We start from the raw sequence: 14893 nt of genomic DNA, 5'->3' as shown, positions 1-14893 counted from the left end.
GGAGGCTGAATCCGACGCTGGATTTTCGTCTCGGGTTTGCTCCGCCGTCACTTAAAGCCCAGACTCCAGGCGGTCCGGTGGCCGAGCTTCGCCGTCGCCATGGCCCTCAGCGATGCAGATGTGCAGAAGCAGGTGAGGGCGGGCGGGTTGGGTGCGGCCCGGCCACTGGACGGACGATCCGGACGGCTGTGCTGGCGCTTGGCTCCGGCAGGGCCGGGTCTTAGGGCGGCCGAGCTCAGGAGCCCCCCTTGGACCCCCGAGTCTCTGGGTGCCGACAGTTCGCGCGGGGAAGGTTTGCGGATCCGGAGGGAGGGGTTGCGCCCCATCTCACGTGACCGCTGGTCTCCTGCTTCCACTTTCTGTCACGGAGCCTCCAACCGACTCTGCCTCCCTTCTCCGCAGCCCCCTTTTTCCTGGGGTTCTCCCTGATTAAGCCGGCAGAGTTTTGTGCAAAGGTTGAAAGCTGTTTTTGTTTTTTGTTTTTTCTTGATTTTTTTTTCCAACTCGAAGGAATGTCCCACAATATATGATAGTTAAGACACTGTTAAGAAAGACCAGCTTGCCTTTTGAGGACCTTCGTGGTGTGAATCGGAGTTTTTCATCTTGGGAAGTCGGAATCGTGAACCTAAAGTGTACATTAATACCTATCGAACGAGAAAGCCTTTTCTTACTGCACTTACAATCCACAAATTAGATGAGTTAGGGTTTGTGGAAAATGTTAAGCAAATCATGAGTTCAGGTCAGTTCCTCTACCCTCTTTTTGAGGCAGGGCCTCCTGTAGCCCAGGCTGGTGTTCAGTTCTATGTAACCGAAAATGTGCTTCACCTCATGGTTCTTATGTCTTGCCTCTTGGGTGCATACCTTGCTTAAGGTATTTCTGGGGGTTTTTAAGTGCATATAATCAGTTTGGGGAAATTTATTTGCTTAATATTTTTAAGTGTGCTGTGCTTTGAAGTTTTTAAATATTAGAAATATTGTGGTTCTAGTTGTGATGGCAAGTGTAGTCCTAGACGCATCAGAAACAGGCTATATATATCATGATGTCAGGCCAGCTGGGCTTCACAGCTTGACTTCACAATCTAAATTCAGTCAAAAGAAAGGAACATTATAAAGTGCAGACTAGTACAGACTAGGGAGGAGCAGGGTCTGTGGACAGGCCTGTGACAAGAGACAAGTGGTTCCCTTCATCTTGCATACCAGTGGGTTCTTGTCTCTTATTTATATACATTTATTTATTGGGGGTGGTTTCCCTTGGTGTTTAGAAATAAGTTCTTGCGCTGTAGTGCTGGTTAGCCTCGAATGTGCAACCCAGGTAGCCCCCTGCCTCTGCCTCCCCAGTGCTAGGATTACAGACATAGATCCTCCCTTCTCTAACTGCATGCTTTTCCAGAAAAGGATGTTTAAAGCTGCAGTCTAATGCCTGAGTAGTTTAGAAAAGTAAAGCCCCCCCCCCCAAGCACTAGGAAACTGGTGACTAAAGCACACTAACTGGCTTGTGAATTTTGTAGATGAACAGCGTTTTTGTCTTTGATGTTTCCATCTCTTTGCTGATATCTTTTCCTTTCATCTTTGACCAAATGTGCATTAAGAGCAAGCAGTAAGGTTCTCCCTCCTTTTGGGAGTCGGGTGGAGGAGACGGAGCTGTGGTGGTGACAGGAGCAGAAGGGGTGACTGACACCCACGGTGAGGGTTAAGGGTCCCTACAGTGTTTTCACAGGGAATAGGGCTTGGGACATTTATCACTGCTTCAGGCTTTTAGTATAGGAAAACTTGATGCACTGGAAAAGTGGAGCACCCATCACATGCTCTTAGCAGGCACAGTCCGGTTCCCTTTTTTTTTTTTTAGCCCCCCCCCCCCAGTTCCCTTCTTACTCCTTGTTAGAACTGAGTGGGAGGCCAAGGCTTACACGGGAAAACTGTAGTATAGAAACCAAGGGTGTGTTCATTGGGTTCTAGAACAGAATCATTTTTTCCTTATATAAAATGAAATTCCTGTTTACAGTCTACTCCTGTGAGGACAGAGGTCTTTTGTTTGTATTTTGAGGGTTTTTTTTTTTTTTTTGTGGTGATAGGGCTCCAATCCAGGTCTTGGTGGGCAGGTGGTCTGCCAGTGAGCTATACTCCCAGGCCAAGGATAATGTATTTTAATCAATATATTCTCAACAGTATATAGGCCAAGTGCCAAGCATACAGTAGGTGTTTAAGAAATCCTAGATTCCAGCTGGGCATGGTGGCTCACACCTGTAAATCCAGGTGGCAGATGTAGGTAGATCTCTGTGAGTTCAAGGCCAACCTGACCTACACAGTAAGTTCCAGGACAGCCAGGGCTGTTAAACAGAGAAACCCTGTCAGGAAAAAGTGGAAAAAAAAGAAAAGAAACCAAATCCTAGAACCCTCTTTCTCCCAACATGGTTTGGGGCAGCCTGATGCTGGACTCAGGTCTTCTTCACACATGGTGGGTAAGCACTGAACCAAATGCCCCTTTTCCTTCACAAAATACTTACCTTTTTGTCTGGAGAGCTTAGTTATTTATTTCATCAGCTTTTCTAAGGGACCAGACTCCAGAAAACTATTAGTGGGATAGCAGAGAGAAAAAACCCACATTTTGAAAGGTATGTTTTTGTCTATTTTGAAAGGTCTGTTTTTGTCTGGCTCTGGGGCGGAGTTAAATGTCCTTAAGGGGTTGACTCATTTTCTTAGAGTCTTGGTTGACTGTAAATAGGCTTCTGTGGCCTGGGTTTAAGTGAATGCCTTTGCTCAAGGCTGGGCTGATCAAGGTAGATCTGTAGCCAAGAGGTCCAGCACAACTAAGGAAGGCAGGTAATACAGGTTTGAATTGGTTTCACCCAGGAAACCAAATGGATCTTGGAGCATTATAAACACTGATCACTTTATTAAAATGTTTATGTTTTTGAGCCTGGGTCTCACTATGCAGTCAGGCTGGTTCACAAGAAATCCACCTGTGGCTTCCCAAGTGTGGGGATTACAGGCATGTGCTGCCATGCCCAGCTTTTTAAAAAATTCTTTAAAAACATCGTTTATTTCTGTCTTTGTTAGGGTTTCTCCCTCCTTCCCTCCTTCCCTTTCTTTCCTTTCTATGCATGTATGTGTGAGGATGTCAGATCCCCTGCACCTGGAGTTATAGACATTTGTGAGTTGCCATTTAGGTGCTGGGAATTGAATCCAGGACCTCTGGAAGAGCAGCCAGTGCTCTTAACCAATGAGCCCTCTCTCAGTCCCTCCATTAAGATTTTTATTGCTGTGATAAAACACCATGATCAGAAGCAACTTGGAGAGGAAAGAGTTTATTTCAATTATACTCACATATCACAGTCCATCCCAAAAGAAGTCAAGGCAGGACCCTGGAGGCAGGGGCTGAAACAGAGGCCATGGAACAGACTATGGAAGGGTTTGTCCCTCTCTGCGTGCTCAACCTGTTTTTCTATACATCCCAAGACCACCTGCTCAAAGGTGGCACAGCCCACAACGGACTGGGCCCTCCCACATAAATCACTAAGAAATGCCATTCATTCAGGCTTGCCTACAGGTCATTCTCATGGAAACAGTTTTCTCAATTGTGGTTCCTTCCCTCTTCTCAGATAATTAGCTTGTGTCATTGTGTCAAGTTGACAACAAACCCAACCAGGACAGCTTTACCCGATACCAAGCCTGATGATGTGTTTAATCCCTAGGACCTACCTACATGGTGGAAATAGAGAGCTAACCTTTGCAGGTGACTGACCTCTATAGCCTGTGCACACCTATGCACTAATACACACACAATAAGAAAAAGATGGAAAAAAATCCAGATGCTTAGGTGCTTGGTGGAGGAGGTACAAAGTGCCTTAGCAACCAGCAGTGGAGGTCAGGAGATGGCGGTTAAGCTGGGGCCAGAGGTGTTAGCCACGGGAAGGCTGGTGCAGGTGGAAGATGGTGCATATTTAGACACCCTGGGGTGAGAAGCAACAGTAAACCCAAGGAACTGGCATGAGCTGCCCGTGGTAATAGCCTCGTGTGAAGTGTCCTGGTTGGGCAGTTTGTTCCGGGTGGTCGTGAGAAGAGCAGCCTTAGTCTTGTACCTTCTGAAGTCTGCATTGGCTTTGTAACTCTGGCTGCCATGAAAAGTGCCCTGTAGACGAGGCAAGCCTGGAACTGCCTTGTAAGAAGGCAATCCTCTTGTGACTGGAGTTAGATGTCATTGTCTTCTCTTACTGATTTAAAACGTTGTCTTTTCCTACATAGATTAAGCACATGATGGCTTTCATTGAACAAGAAGCCAATGAGAAAGCAGAAGAAATTGATGCAAAGGTGAGATTTTGAGTTTTACTATCTAAAGGTTCATGCTGACTTTGGTTTTCCTAAGCAGTACTACTGCTAAAATTGTTTAGTTTCATATCACATATGATCATCTCTGTGTGTAGCCCATGCTGTCCAGGAACTGGCTCTGTAGACCAGGCTGGTCTCAAACTCACAAGATCAATCTGCCTCTGCCTCCTTGAGTGCTGGGATCAAAGGACACCACTGCCAAGCTTAAAAAAAAGAGAGAAAGACAGAGAAAGTTAAAAAAAAAAAAAAAAAGATTCACTTATTTTCATTTATGTGTGTGTGTGAGAGACTGCATGAGTCTACGTCACCACATGCATTCAGGAGCCCTTGAGGCCCGAGGGTGTTGGGTCCCCTGTAACGGATCTAGGGATGGTAGAAAGCTGATGTGACTGCTCAGAACTGAACCCAGGTCCTCTGTAAGAGCACTGAGTGCCTTCAACAGTTGAGCTGTCTACCCAGCGCCACTTAAGTTTTTTCCAACTACATTTCTTTGTGGGGAGGGGTATTTGACAGTGTATGATGGAGAGTAACTTTCTGGAGTTTGTTCCCTTTCTGCCGAGTGGCTCCTTGGACCTCAGGTCCTCAGGCTTTCGGTCTTAACCCTCCAAGCTGTCTTGCTAGCCTGCCTCCTTTCTTTTTCCTTGAGAGAGTCACTCTCCTAGACTGACCCCTAACTCAGCAATGTAGTAAAATATGACCTTGAACTCCTGTTCTGTACTCTCATCTCCCTGGCGCTGGAATTATCCTGAACTACCTTACCTGTTTTATGACATGCCGGTCTTGAATGGCATGCATGCAAGCACTCTACCAAATCAGCTAGGTTTTTTTTTTTTCTAGCATTAAGTGTTGGTTGTTGTTGCCATTGTTTAGTTTTGTTGTAATTGAGTCAGGGTCTCACTGTGTAGATCAGGATAGACTCACAGAAATCTGCCTGCCTCTGCCCTGAGTTTTGGGATAAAGTTTTGCACCACTTGTTCAGTTAGGGAGTCTCATTGCTTGAAAGTCATCAACATTTGATATACTAAGCATTTTTAAAAAATATTTATTCAGTATTTGTATAGTGTTCTGTCTGCATGTATGCCTTCAGGCCAGAAGATGGTTGTGAGCCACAATGTGGTTGCTAGGAGTTGAACTCAGAACTTCTGGAAGAGCTGCCAGTGCTCTTCTCTGTCATCTCTCCAGCCCCTCTGAGAGCATTTTTATAGGTATCTGGGTGTACATTCCTGGAATCTTAGCATGTAGAAGGTAGAATCAAGAGAACTCAAAGTCAGCCTTGGCTCCATTGATCTTAGTTTCAAAAAGGATAATCCAAGCCCCTGAAGGTAGAGCCCGGAGGATCTCCCACATGTTGAAGACCAGAAAAAGAAAATAACTCGATGGCTGGTGGTAGTGTCGCATGTCTTTAGTCCCAGCACTTGGGAGGCAGAGGCAGGCGGATCTCTGTGAGTTTGAGACCAGCCTTGGCTGGCCTGGAATTCACTCTGTATTCCAGGCTGGCCTTGAATTCACAGACATCCTCCTGCCTCTGCCTCCTGAGTGCTGGAATTAAAGACATATGCTACCACTTCCTGGCCAACAAATAATCTTTGAGTGTTATATTAGATTTTCTGTTTCACATAGGGAATAAGTGAACATGAAAGTATTCCTGGTTCCTGGGTGCTTAAAATAAAATGATCAGCCATCCAATGTAATAAGTGGATGTGTGTAATTCTTCCTAGGCAGAAGAAGAGTTCAACATTGAGAAAGGTCGCCTTGTACAAACACAAAGACTGAAGATCATGGAGTACTATGAGAAGAAAGAAAAGCAAATTGAGCAGCAGAAGAAAATGTAAGGAGGTGATGGTAAATGCACAAAACTAAAAATTCCATATGTCTATAGCCTAGATTGGCCTGAGTGTACTGACCCTCCTGCCTCTTCCTCCCAAGTGGTGCTGTAGGCGTGGGCCACCATGTGTGATTTCTGCACTGCTGGAAATTGATTCCAGGGCCTTGCATTGTCTACATACTCCACCAACCAGCTGAGCCATGTCCTCGGCCATTAGGTTTGAAAGTCAGTGAAACAAGGTCACAGGGAGTACAGTGGGACAATGCAGGACCCAAAACTCTGTCCCTGAGATCTACTCTTCATCCAAAAGAAAGTTCAGAACTAATGAGACAAGTCAGAGCAGTTAGAGTCTAGTTTTCTTTCTTTCTTTTCTTTCTCTCTTTTTCCCCCCAAGGTAGGGTTTCTCTGTGTAGCCTTGGTTGTCCCGAAACTCACTTTGTAGACCAGGCTGCCCTTGAACTGGGATTCTAGTTCTTGACTTTTGTAAGTTAGTGGATTTCTGTCACTGTGGAACAGAAGCCTTATCTGGGGTAGAAGCTAGTGTCTGAGACAGGAGGGTCACAAGTTCAAAAATGGCAAGGCTAACAGGGTTTACAGCTCATCTCCAAAGCAAGCGGATGAAGAGCCGGGCAAGTTGTACATACACTCCTGTAATCCCAGCAGAGACAGAGGAAGAGCTCTAGGTTCCAGCCAGCCTGATCTACATAAAGAGTAGATCTTGCCAGAGCTACACAGTTAGACCTTGTCTCACAAACCAAGAACAAAAATGGTGGAAAAACATGGAAACTCACAGGATTACTACTGAAGGTTGCTTATCATTTATCAGACAGCCTTTGCTCTTAAATGGAAAAATGTGTATTTTTTGGTAGTCATTGTTTTTGATGATGATATTCTCCCATCCCTTTTGTAGTCAAATGTCCAATCTGATGAATCAAGCCAGGCTCAAAGTCCTCAGAGCAAGAGATGACCTCATCACTGTGAGTACTTAGCTCTATAATCATGGAACTATGAAATGCTCATTCACTTTCCCATGGTAATCATTAGTTAACATTTAGAAACAATGTTTTGTGTTGCTGTTGTGTTTGGTTTGGTTGGTGTCTGTTGTTTGCTTGCTTTTGTGATAGTGTGTGTCTCAGTATGTAGTTGGCCTAATCGACCCTTCAGTCTAAGTCTTTGTTTGTTCTGTTTTTCCAAGACAGAGTTTCTCTGTATAGTTCTGGCTGTTCTGGAATTAGCTCTATAGACCAGGCTGGCCTTGAACTCACAGATATCCACCTGCCTCTGCCTCCTGAGTGCTGGGATTAAAGGCTGTGCCACCAATGCCTGGCATGAGTTCTTGAGTTGTTTAGAGACTTAAAAGGATGCCAGCTCTGTTGGCTGTTTGCTGTGGAGGCACAAGCTTCCTTATAAAATGGAAAAATAAGAGCTCTGTGGCCACACAATAGCTTCATCTGTAACACTAGCACTTAGCAGGTGGAGGCAGGAAAAGTGCTTGAGTTAAGGCCAGCTTGGGTTATAGTGACCCTGTGTCACACACCTACAGCCAGCTGGCCTTGATGGTGCAGATCACAGGGAGTTTGAGGCCTGCTTGGGCTACAGAGTTAAGATCTTGTCTCATAAAGAAAAATTAATCTTCTCATGCATTGTTTTTGTGAATTTTTATTTTTTTGTGTATGTGTGCTCTATTGACTAAGAGGGCATCAGATCCCACTATATATAGATGGCTGTGAGCTACCATGTCATTGCTGGGAATTGAACCCAGGTCCTCTGGAAGAGCAGCCAGTTCTCTTAACCGCTGAGCCATCTCCCCAGCCTCTGTGTGTGTGTGTGTGTGTGTGTGTGTGTGTGTATGTATGTATATATATATATATGTATATATATATATATATATATATATATATATATATATATATATTTTAAAGTACATTGATTCTTGATTCTTTGCTTGTATGTATGTCTGTGTATCATGTGCATGTCTGAATCCCTTGGAGTCCAGAAGAGAGTGTCAGACTCCCTAGAATTGGATCTACAGACAATTGGGAGCCACCATAGTGGGTCCTGGGAATCAAACTCTGCAAGAATATCCAGTGCCCTTAGCTGCCAAGCCGTCTATTCTCCCGCCGCCTCCTGTGTGTGTGTGTGTACTTCTGATGATAGTTCGATTTCAGATTTGACACGTACACTATGTGTGTTTAGTGAAGACCCAGCATGAGCTATGATGGTAGATATAGTGCTTTTTCTTTCCATTCCTTATAGGATCTGCTAAATGAGGCAAAACAGAGACTCAGCAAGGTGGTAAAGGATACAACCAGATACCAAGTGCTGCTGGATGGGCTGGTCCTTCAGGTATGCTTGTATCCCGAGCTGGCTGTGCACAGCTGCAGTCCTAAAGCCTGTAAGGTCTGTCAGGGGCCAGCTCAGTTTTCCCGCCCCAGCTTCCTTTCTTTCCTTCTCCCTGTGTCTGGTGTGCGCTGTACAAGGTGGCGACACCTGTTTGTCTGTCTGAGTGTTACTACTGTTTCATGATTGTGCAAGTCCTTTCTAACTCTAGTCAGATCTACTTGCTGTCTGCGGCTTTTCATGTCCCTACTTTTATTTGACCTTTAAAATACTTGGTGTTATGAGGACATACCTTGGTGGTAAAGGCAGAATACTTGCATAGCTTGTGGATAGCACTCACGGTCAGTGCCTAGTGCTGCCAAAATGGAAAAAGCTCAAACGGTTGTTTGCTTCTGTGTTATGGTCTTTTCTCTTACTCATGTTAACTCAGTATTTGTCCTCAGTCCGGCTAATAGGATACCAGAGGAACTTGATTGTGTCCTCATACTGCATGTGGTCTTTGCAGAGCGTGCTGGGTGACACTGGGAGGAGCTCCATCAGGACCCTGTTGACTGTTCCCACTATACACTCTGGTTGCTTTTACAGGGCTTGTACCAGCTGTTGGAGCCTCGGATGATTGTGCGATGCAGGAAACAAGATTTCCCTTTGGTGAAGGTAAAGAACTTGGATTAGTTGTTGAGAAAAGGGGACGAACCCAGTACTTCTTTATAGTAGCTGTCGTGAGGGGAGTGGTACACACTTCTCTTAGTTAGCGGTGCTGTCCTACAGCTGCCAGTGAAGGTCAGGCCAACAGCCAAACCTCCATCCTACCACAACCCTGATGCCCCGTAGCTCACACCTGAGCTCTGTGGGGCTGTCCCCGGGGCCCCTGGTGTGTTCGTTCAGTTGACACTCACTGAGTGTTCACAGCTGAGCCTGCCTGTTCCTCCCTCCTGTGCACGGCTCGGCCTCTCCTTTTCTCATTCTTCCTCAGGAATATGCCGTTACGTATCCTCAGTAGCAAAGTTTGCTTTTACTTGAAAATTATTCATTGTTTTTTGTTCTTTTCCCTCAGGCCGCAGTACAAAAAGCAATTCCTATGTATAAAATTGCCACCAAAAAAGACGTTGATGTCCAGATTGACCAGGAGGCCTACCTGCCTGAGGAAATGTAAGGAGGTTTTCTGTTGAATCTGTTTCTTGCTGTGACAGGAAAGTGTGGTGATGTTGTTGTTCTGTATGTGGGGGAGGGGGGCGGCGGCGGGTCTGGCTCATTGGTAAAGCCCACACCTCAGTTTACTTCTCAACCCTAAATAAGAAAAGTGTTGTTCCCTGGGTGCCTGTGGCTGTTTTCCCGCCAGGACCCCGCTTCTCCCTCATCGCGGCAAGCTCCTCTCATGGTCTGGGAGGTTGCACTTCTGCTGCTCAAAGCTGCCAGAGGTTTCCGAGGGGGCAGTACGGAAGATACCCTAGGGCAATGAGTGTCCATGCCCATAGCAGATGCCCATAGCTGTCTTCTGTTCCAGTAACTACAAAGTTTGTTCCAGCTGAGGAAGTGACAGTGAAGACGAGGCACACTTTGGGAAAGCTTGTCTGTCTGGTGTCACATTGTCTCCACTGCCTAACCTGGGGCAGAATCTTGGAACACATTTTGAACTTAATTGGAAAAAATAAGGCTTAGGAATGTAAAATGGGTTGAACCTTGTCATCAAAATTAGATTTGGGGTTTTGTTTCATTTCTTGCGACACCAGGTAGCACCCAGGAGGTCATAAACACGGAGATGACTCAGATAGGGGTTTCCGTCCACTTTACCACGCACTATCTGAGCCGTGTTGGACCCCTGCGTGACCTCACTGAGCCTTGACCTCTTTCTGGGTTTGTTTTTTCTGGTGGTGATGGGGTGAGACAGGATTTTACTCTGTAGACCAGGTTGGTCTTGTTTCCAGCAGTCTGAAGTGAGAGGCTGGGGTTGCAGGCCTGGCTTACCATGCCCAGCTGACTTGAGTAAATTGAAGTACAGCTACCTAGCACTCTTACCACATTCAAATGAGGTAATGTCTAGGCAGCTCACTGGCGCCTGGTGCCGGTGTGCTGTGGAAACAGCAGACAGTGTAAAAGGCATCAGGTACAGAGGTTGATAATGCCTGCAGCCTCTGGCATCATATGTGGGCTTTTTGTTTTGTTTTGTTTTGTTTTTTGAGACAGGGTGTCTCGGTGTATCCTTGGCTGTCCTGGAACTCACTTTAGACCAGGCTGGCCTTGAACTCACCTTGAAATCCACCTGCCTCTTCCTCCAAAGTTCTGGGATTAAAGGTGTGCACCGCCCTACAATCATATGTGTTTTGGATTTCAGAGATGAATGTAGTTCCAGAATGAGGTGGGCTGGGGTGTAACTCAATAGTGGAGAGTCTGCTGAGTGATGTGAGACGCTGGGTCCATCCCCAGCACCAAAGAGTAATAAAGTACCTACCTATAGCAGTATATGTACCATTTATACAGTATAGTACTATACCATTGTGTAGATCCAGTCTGAGACACCACTGCCATGGCGAGGCATCCTAGTATTTCTGAATAAACACAGGAAAAGCTGGCGTGGTGGCACTTGAAGTAATTGAAGTACTTGGGATGCTGAAACAGGAGATTGTCAAGAGTTCATGACCAGCCTGAGATTTTTTTTTTTTTTTTTTTTTTTTTTTTTAATGCAGCCAGAGCCAGGCATTGGTGGCATAAGCCTTTAATCCCAGTACTCTGGAAGGCAGAGGCAGGCAGATCTCTGAGTACAAGGCCAGCTTGGTCTATAGAACAGAGTTCCAGAACAACCAGGGCTGCTCAGAGAAACCCTGTCTTGGAGGGAGGGGGAGCTGTAAGCTCAGCTGGGCGTGGTAGCTCATACACAAGAGGCTGAGCTGGATAGAGCTGGAGTGTTGGAGGTCAGTTTGAACTGTATAGGGAGACCTTGTCTCAAAACACAAAGAGAGGGAAACCTAAGCTGCTGTTCAGTGTGCTTGCCTAGAATATTTTTGCTGATTCCTCTCTGCTGCTGTCTTCTCATTCCCCCAAAACAACAACCACAGGCATCAGGGTTTCAGCAAAAGCAGCATCTGCCTATCACTGAACATAAAGGGGGAAGTGGGTATGTCTGTGGCCATCATCCACTGAAGTGTGCACAACCAAGGAGAACGTGCACAACCTTTACCAGCCTTGCTCGCTGGCACATGTAATCTCAGCAGAGGCAGCAGCATTGTTAATGGTGAGTCCCAGGCTAGCCTGGACTACCTAGTGTTACCTCAAACATCATTCAGACTTTCATCTGATAGTCCATTTATCTCAGTAACTGACGGAACTGGGAATCTTGTTCCTTAGGGTTCCTTGTAGCATAGTTGACCTGAGAGGCATTGAGGGGTGGGGTGACAAGTGAGGGTGGCTAGAGGCAGGTGATAGGCTGTTTAAGCATGTTGAGTCATCTGTCCTCCCTGTCAGCAGCATGCAGGTACCACCTCTCCAGGAGGCTGCCCATTTATCCATAGCTCTGATGATTGAAACCAGTCTCCACCCTGCTGGGGAGGCCTAGCTGTAATTGAACAGTGCTCTGTAACCACATGGTTGTGCTCAGCAGCACTTGGTGTCATGTTGACTTCTCACTGCAGCTGTTGAATTAAGGTCAAGCCTGTTGCCCTGTGTGCGTTTCGCATGCCTAAGCCACCCGTGCCAAGGGAGTGGTGTAAGTGTGTTTCTTCCTGTGTTCTCTGTAGAGCTGGTGGAGTTGAAATCTATAATGGGGATCGCAAGATAAAGGTTTCCAACACTCTGGAAAGCCGGCTGGACCTCATAGCCCAACAGGTGAGTGCAGAAGACTTGTGGTTACCTTTTGCCTGGCATAGTCAGACTTTTTCTGTCGCGCCTGCCAGCTCCCAAATAACCACATAGAGACTTATTAATTATGAAAGCCCAGCCTATAGCTTAGACTTGTTTCTAACTAGCTCTTGTAGCTAAATTAGCTTGTTTCTATTAATGTACTTTCTGCCTAGTGACTTTTTTAGCTTTATACTCTGCCTATGTTGTTTTCCTGCTTTCTTTGTATCTGGCTGGTGACTCCTTTTGCCTCTGCCCTGGAAAATCCTGCCTAGCTATTGGCCGTTTAGCTTTTTATTAAACCAGATCACAGTGAAATGTCTTCACACTGTGTAAAGGGTATCCCACAGCAGGCTGGCCCTTGCTCTGAAGTGCTGCAAGAACACAGACCCTTTGAAAGTGAGTGCAAGCTGCCGGCCCTCCTGTCTCCACACTTGCAGGTTGTCTTCCAGGCATGGTTAACAGCTGTACTGCTAACCTGCATCTTTGATTTAGTGGTGTGGTTAGGCCAGGTGTGGTAGTGCATGCCTACAGCAGCCAGGTTTCTGTGAGTTCTGAGGCTAGCCTGGTCTATAGAGTGATTTCCAGCACAACCAGGACTACACAGAGAACTCTTGTCTCAAAAAATGAGTAGTTTAGCCAGACAGGGTAGTGTTGCCACTTGAGTAGCTGAGGTAGGATTACTGTGTCTGAGTCCAATCTGGGCTACAAATTGAGACCTTGTCTCCAAGAAAGTGCAATGTGCTGAAAAAAAAAGCGGTTGTCTTGCAGCCCTAGCACTCGCTTGTATCATCGTTGGGTAACTGAGAGCTACTGTAGCACCCAGTAATACGATGAGTAGTTAAATAGACATGAAAGCTTCAAGCCTCACAAGCTCGAGGACCTGAGCTCAGTATCAAGAAACTACATAAAAAGCCAGGCGTGATGGCATGTTTGTAATTCCAACAATAGGGAAGCTAGTGCAGGAGGATTCCTGGGCTTGCTGAGTCAGTAAACCCCAGGCCAATGAAAGCTGGAGGTAAAGGAATACACCTGAGGTTGCCCTGTGACCTCCACAGCATGTGGACATGGTGTCTGCCTCCTTCTCCTCATCCCCTCTGTCTCCTAAGGAGACAAAACAACTTCAGACACATAGATTGATGCATACCTATTAACCCCAATATTAGGAAGCAGGAGGATTGCCAGTTCCAGGCCAGCCTAGGCTAGAGAGCAAAACCCTATTCCATCTCTAGCTATACTGACACAGCTCTCTCTTTCCTTCTCCTTCTCCCCCTCCCTCCCTCCCAATACACACACACACCCCTACCCTTCGGTTCTTTGCCAGTACATACAGTTGTATCTGTGGGGGCACAGTAGAGAAACTGCCAGCATAACCATTCCATGATGTGGTTAGGGCATTTATTGTAGATGTGAAAGAGAGAGAATAGCCAGAGGCATCTGGAAGAGTCGGGGGGAGGGGTAACAGAAGTGAGGGAGAGTGAGAAAGATGGGACATACAGGGACACCTAGGATGCCAGCTGTGGACTTTGAATGTGTGACAGGTACGGTGGTAGATACCGAGGGAGCCTGGACACCTGCAGGGGTTTTGATACACAACCGGGGGGAAGGGAGATGACTCCTTTTGACAGGTGGGAACCAGTTTTATAAGTTCCTGAGGAATGCTGGCTTTTACTTAACTGCCAAGAGTTTATGTGACCCCTAAAATTTGTCACAGCCTTAGATTTTTGAGGCAAAGTCCTTGTAACTGTTTTAAAAAGGGCTTCAGCACAGACTCCATTCTAAGTGCCGTGTGTGGTCGGTCACTCCTGGCAGGTTGTGGGCATTCAGAAAGAAAGCATCGGATCCACTGTAAGATGCAGTAGCGCTGTTGACACACCATCTCCTGTGTCAGTTTCTTTCCCTGTCCCTTTTGTGAGCAGTTGGTGTTAGCCCACACTGTGACTGCCCCTGGCACAGTGCAATGTATACAACAGACCTGATGTGCTTAGCTCGGACTTTCCCCGTGTGACGGTCCCATGAGGTCCTTATTTACTGACTGCCTTCTTTACAGATGATGCCGGAAGTCCGGGGAGCCTTGTTTGGTGCAAATGCCAATAGGAAGTTTCTGGACTAAACCTGGGGAGGTGCAGTTCATTCAAGGCTGTACTCTTGGAGCAGCAGATATCTGTGTGGCTTCCTCTTTCTGTTCTAACTGGTAATCAGTGGATCCCCTCTGCAGCCCACACCCTCACCCCAATGTCAACAGAAAGGAGGCCACTTGGTGTGGGCAAGAGCCCAGCCCCGGCTCATCTGACACCACACTGTGCACTGGTACTGCAGCAGGACTCGAGGGGTCAGGCGGTACTGTGTGGCCCTCACCAAGGACCTGTGCTCCCTGCTCCTAGTCTGGTCTAGAGTGAGTGTGCATGCTGTCCCTGCTCTTTGGGTGTCAAGTGCATGTGGGTCTGGCATTCCTCCAGCAACACTAGCTTCACTGTTACTGTTTGGGTCTAGTTTTCCTTACCTGTAAATGTGATTTAAAGTCTAAGCCACAGATACTCTTTATTTATTAAAACAGAAGGTTTATGTGGG

The 14893-nt window shown here is 46.4% G+C and overlaps 1 protein-coding gene across 1 annotated transcript; it reads left to right on the top strand.

Annotated features, from left to right (window-relative positions):
- On the top strand, positions 1–14893 carry Atp6v1e1 (ATPase H+ transporting V1 subunit E1). Its single transcript, XM_051203654.1, has 9 exons — positions 1–132; positions 4243–4308; positions 6045–6154; positions 7062–7128; positions 8408–8497; positions 9077–9145; positions 9546–9640; positions 12223–12310; positions 14373–14893. The coding sequence occupies exons 1-9, from the start codon at positions 100–102 to the stop codon at positions 14433–14435; spliced, it is 681 nt and encodes a 226-aa protein (XP_051059611.1). The 5' UTR covers positions 1–99; the 3' UTR covers positions 14436–14893.

This window comes from Phodopus roborovskii, unplaced genomic scaffold (assembly GCF_943737965.1).
Source record: "Phodopus roborovskii unplaced genomic scaffold, PHOROB, whole genome shotgun sequence".
NCBI lineage: Eukaryota > Metazoa > Chordata > Mammalia > Rodentia > Cricetidae > Phodopus > Phodopus roborovskii.
This window is presented reverse-complemented; position numbering and strand designations above follow the sequence as displayed.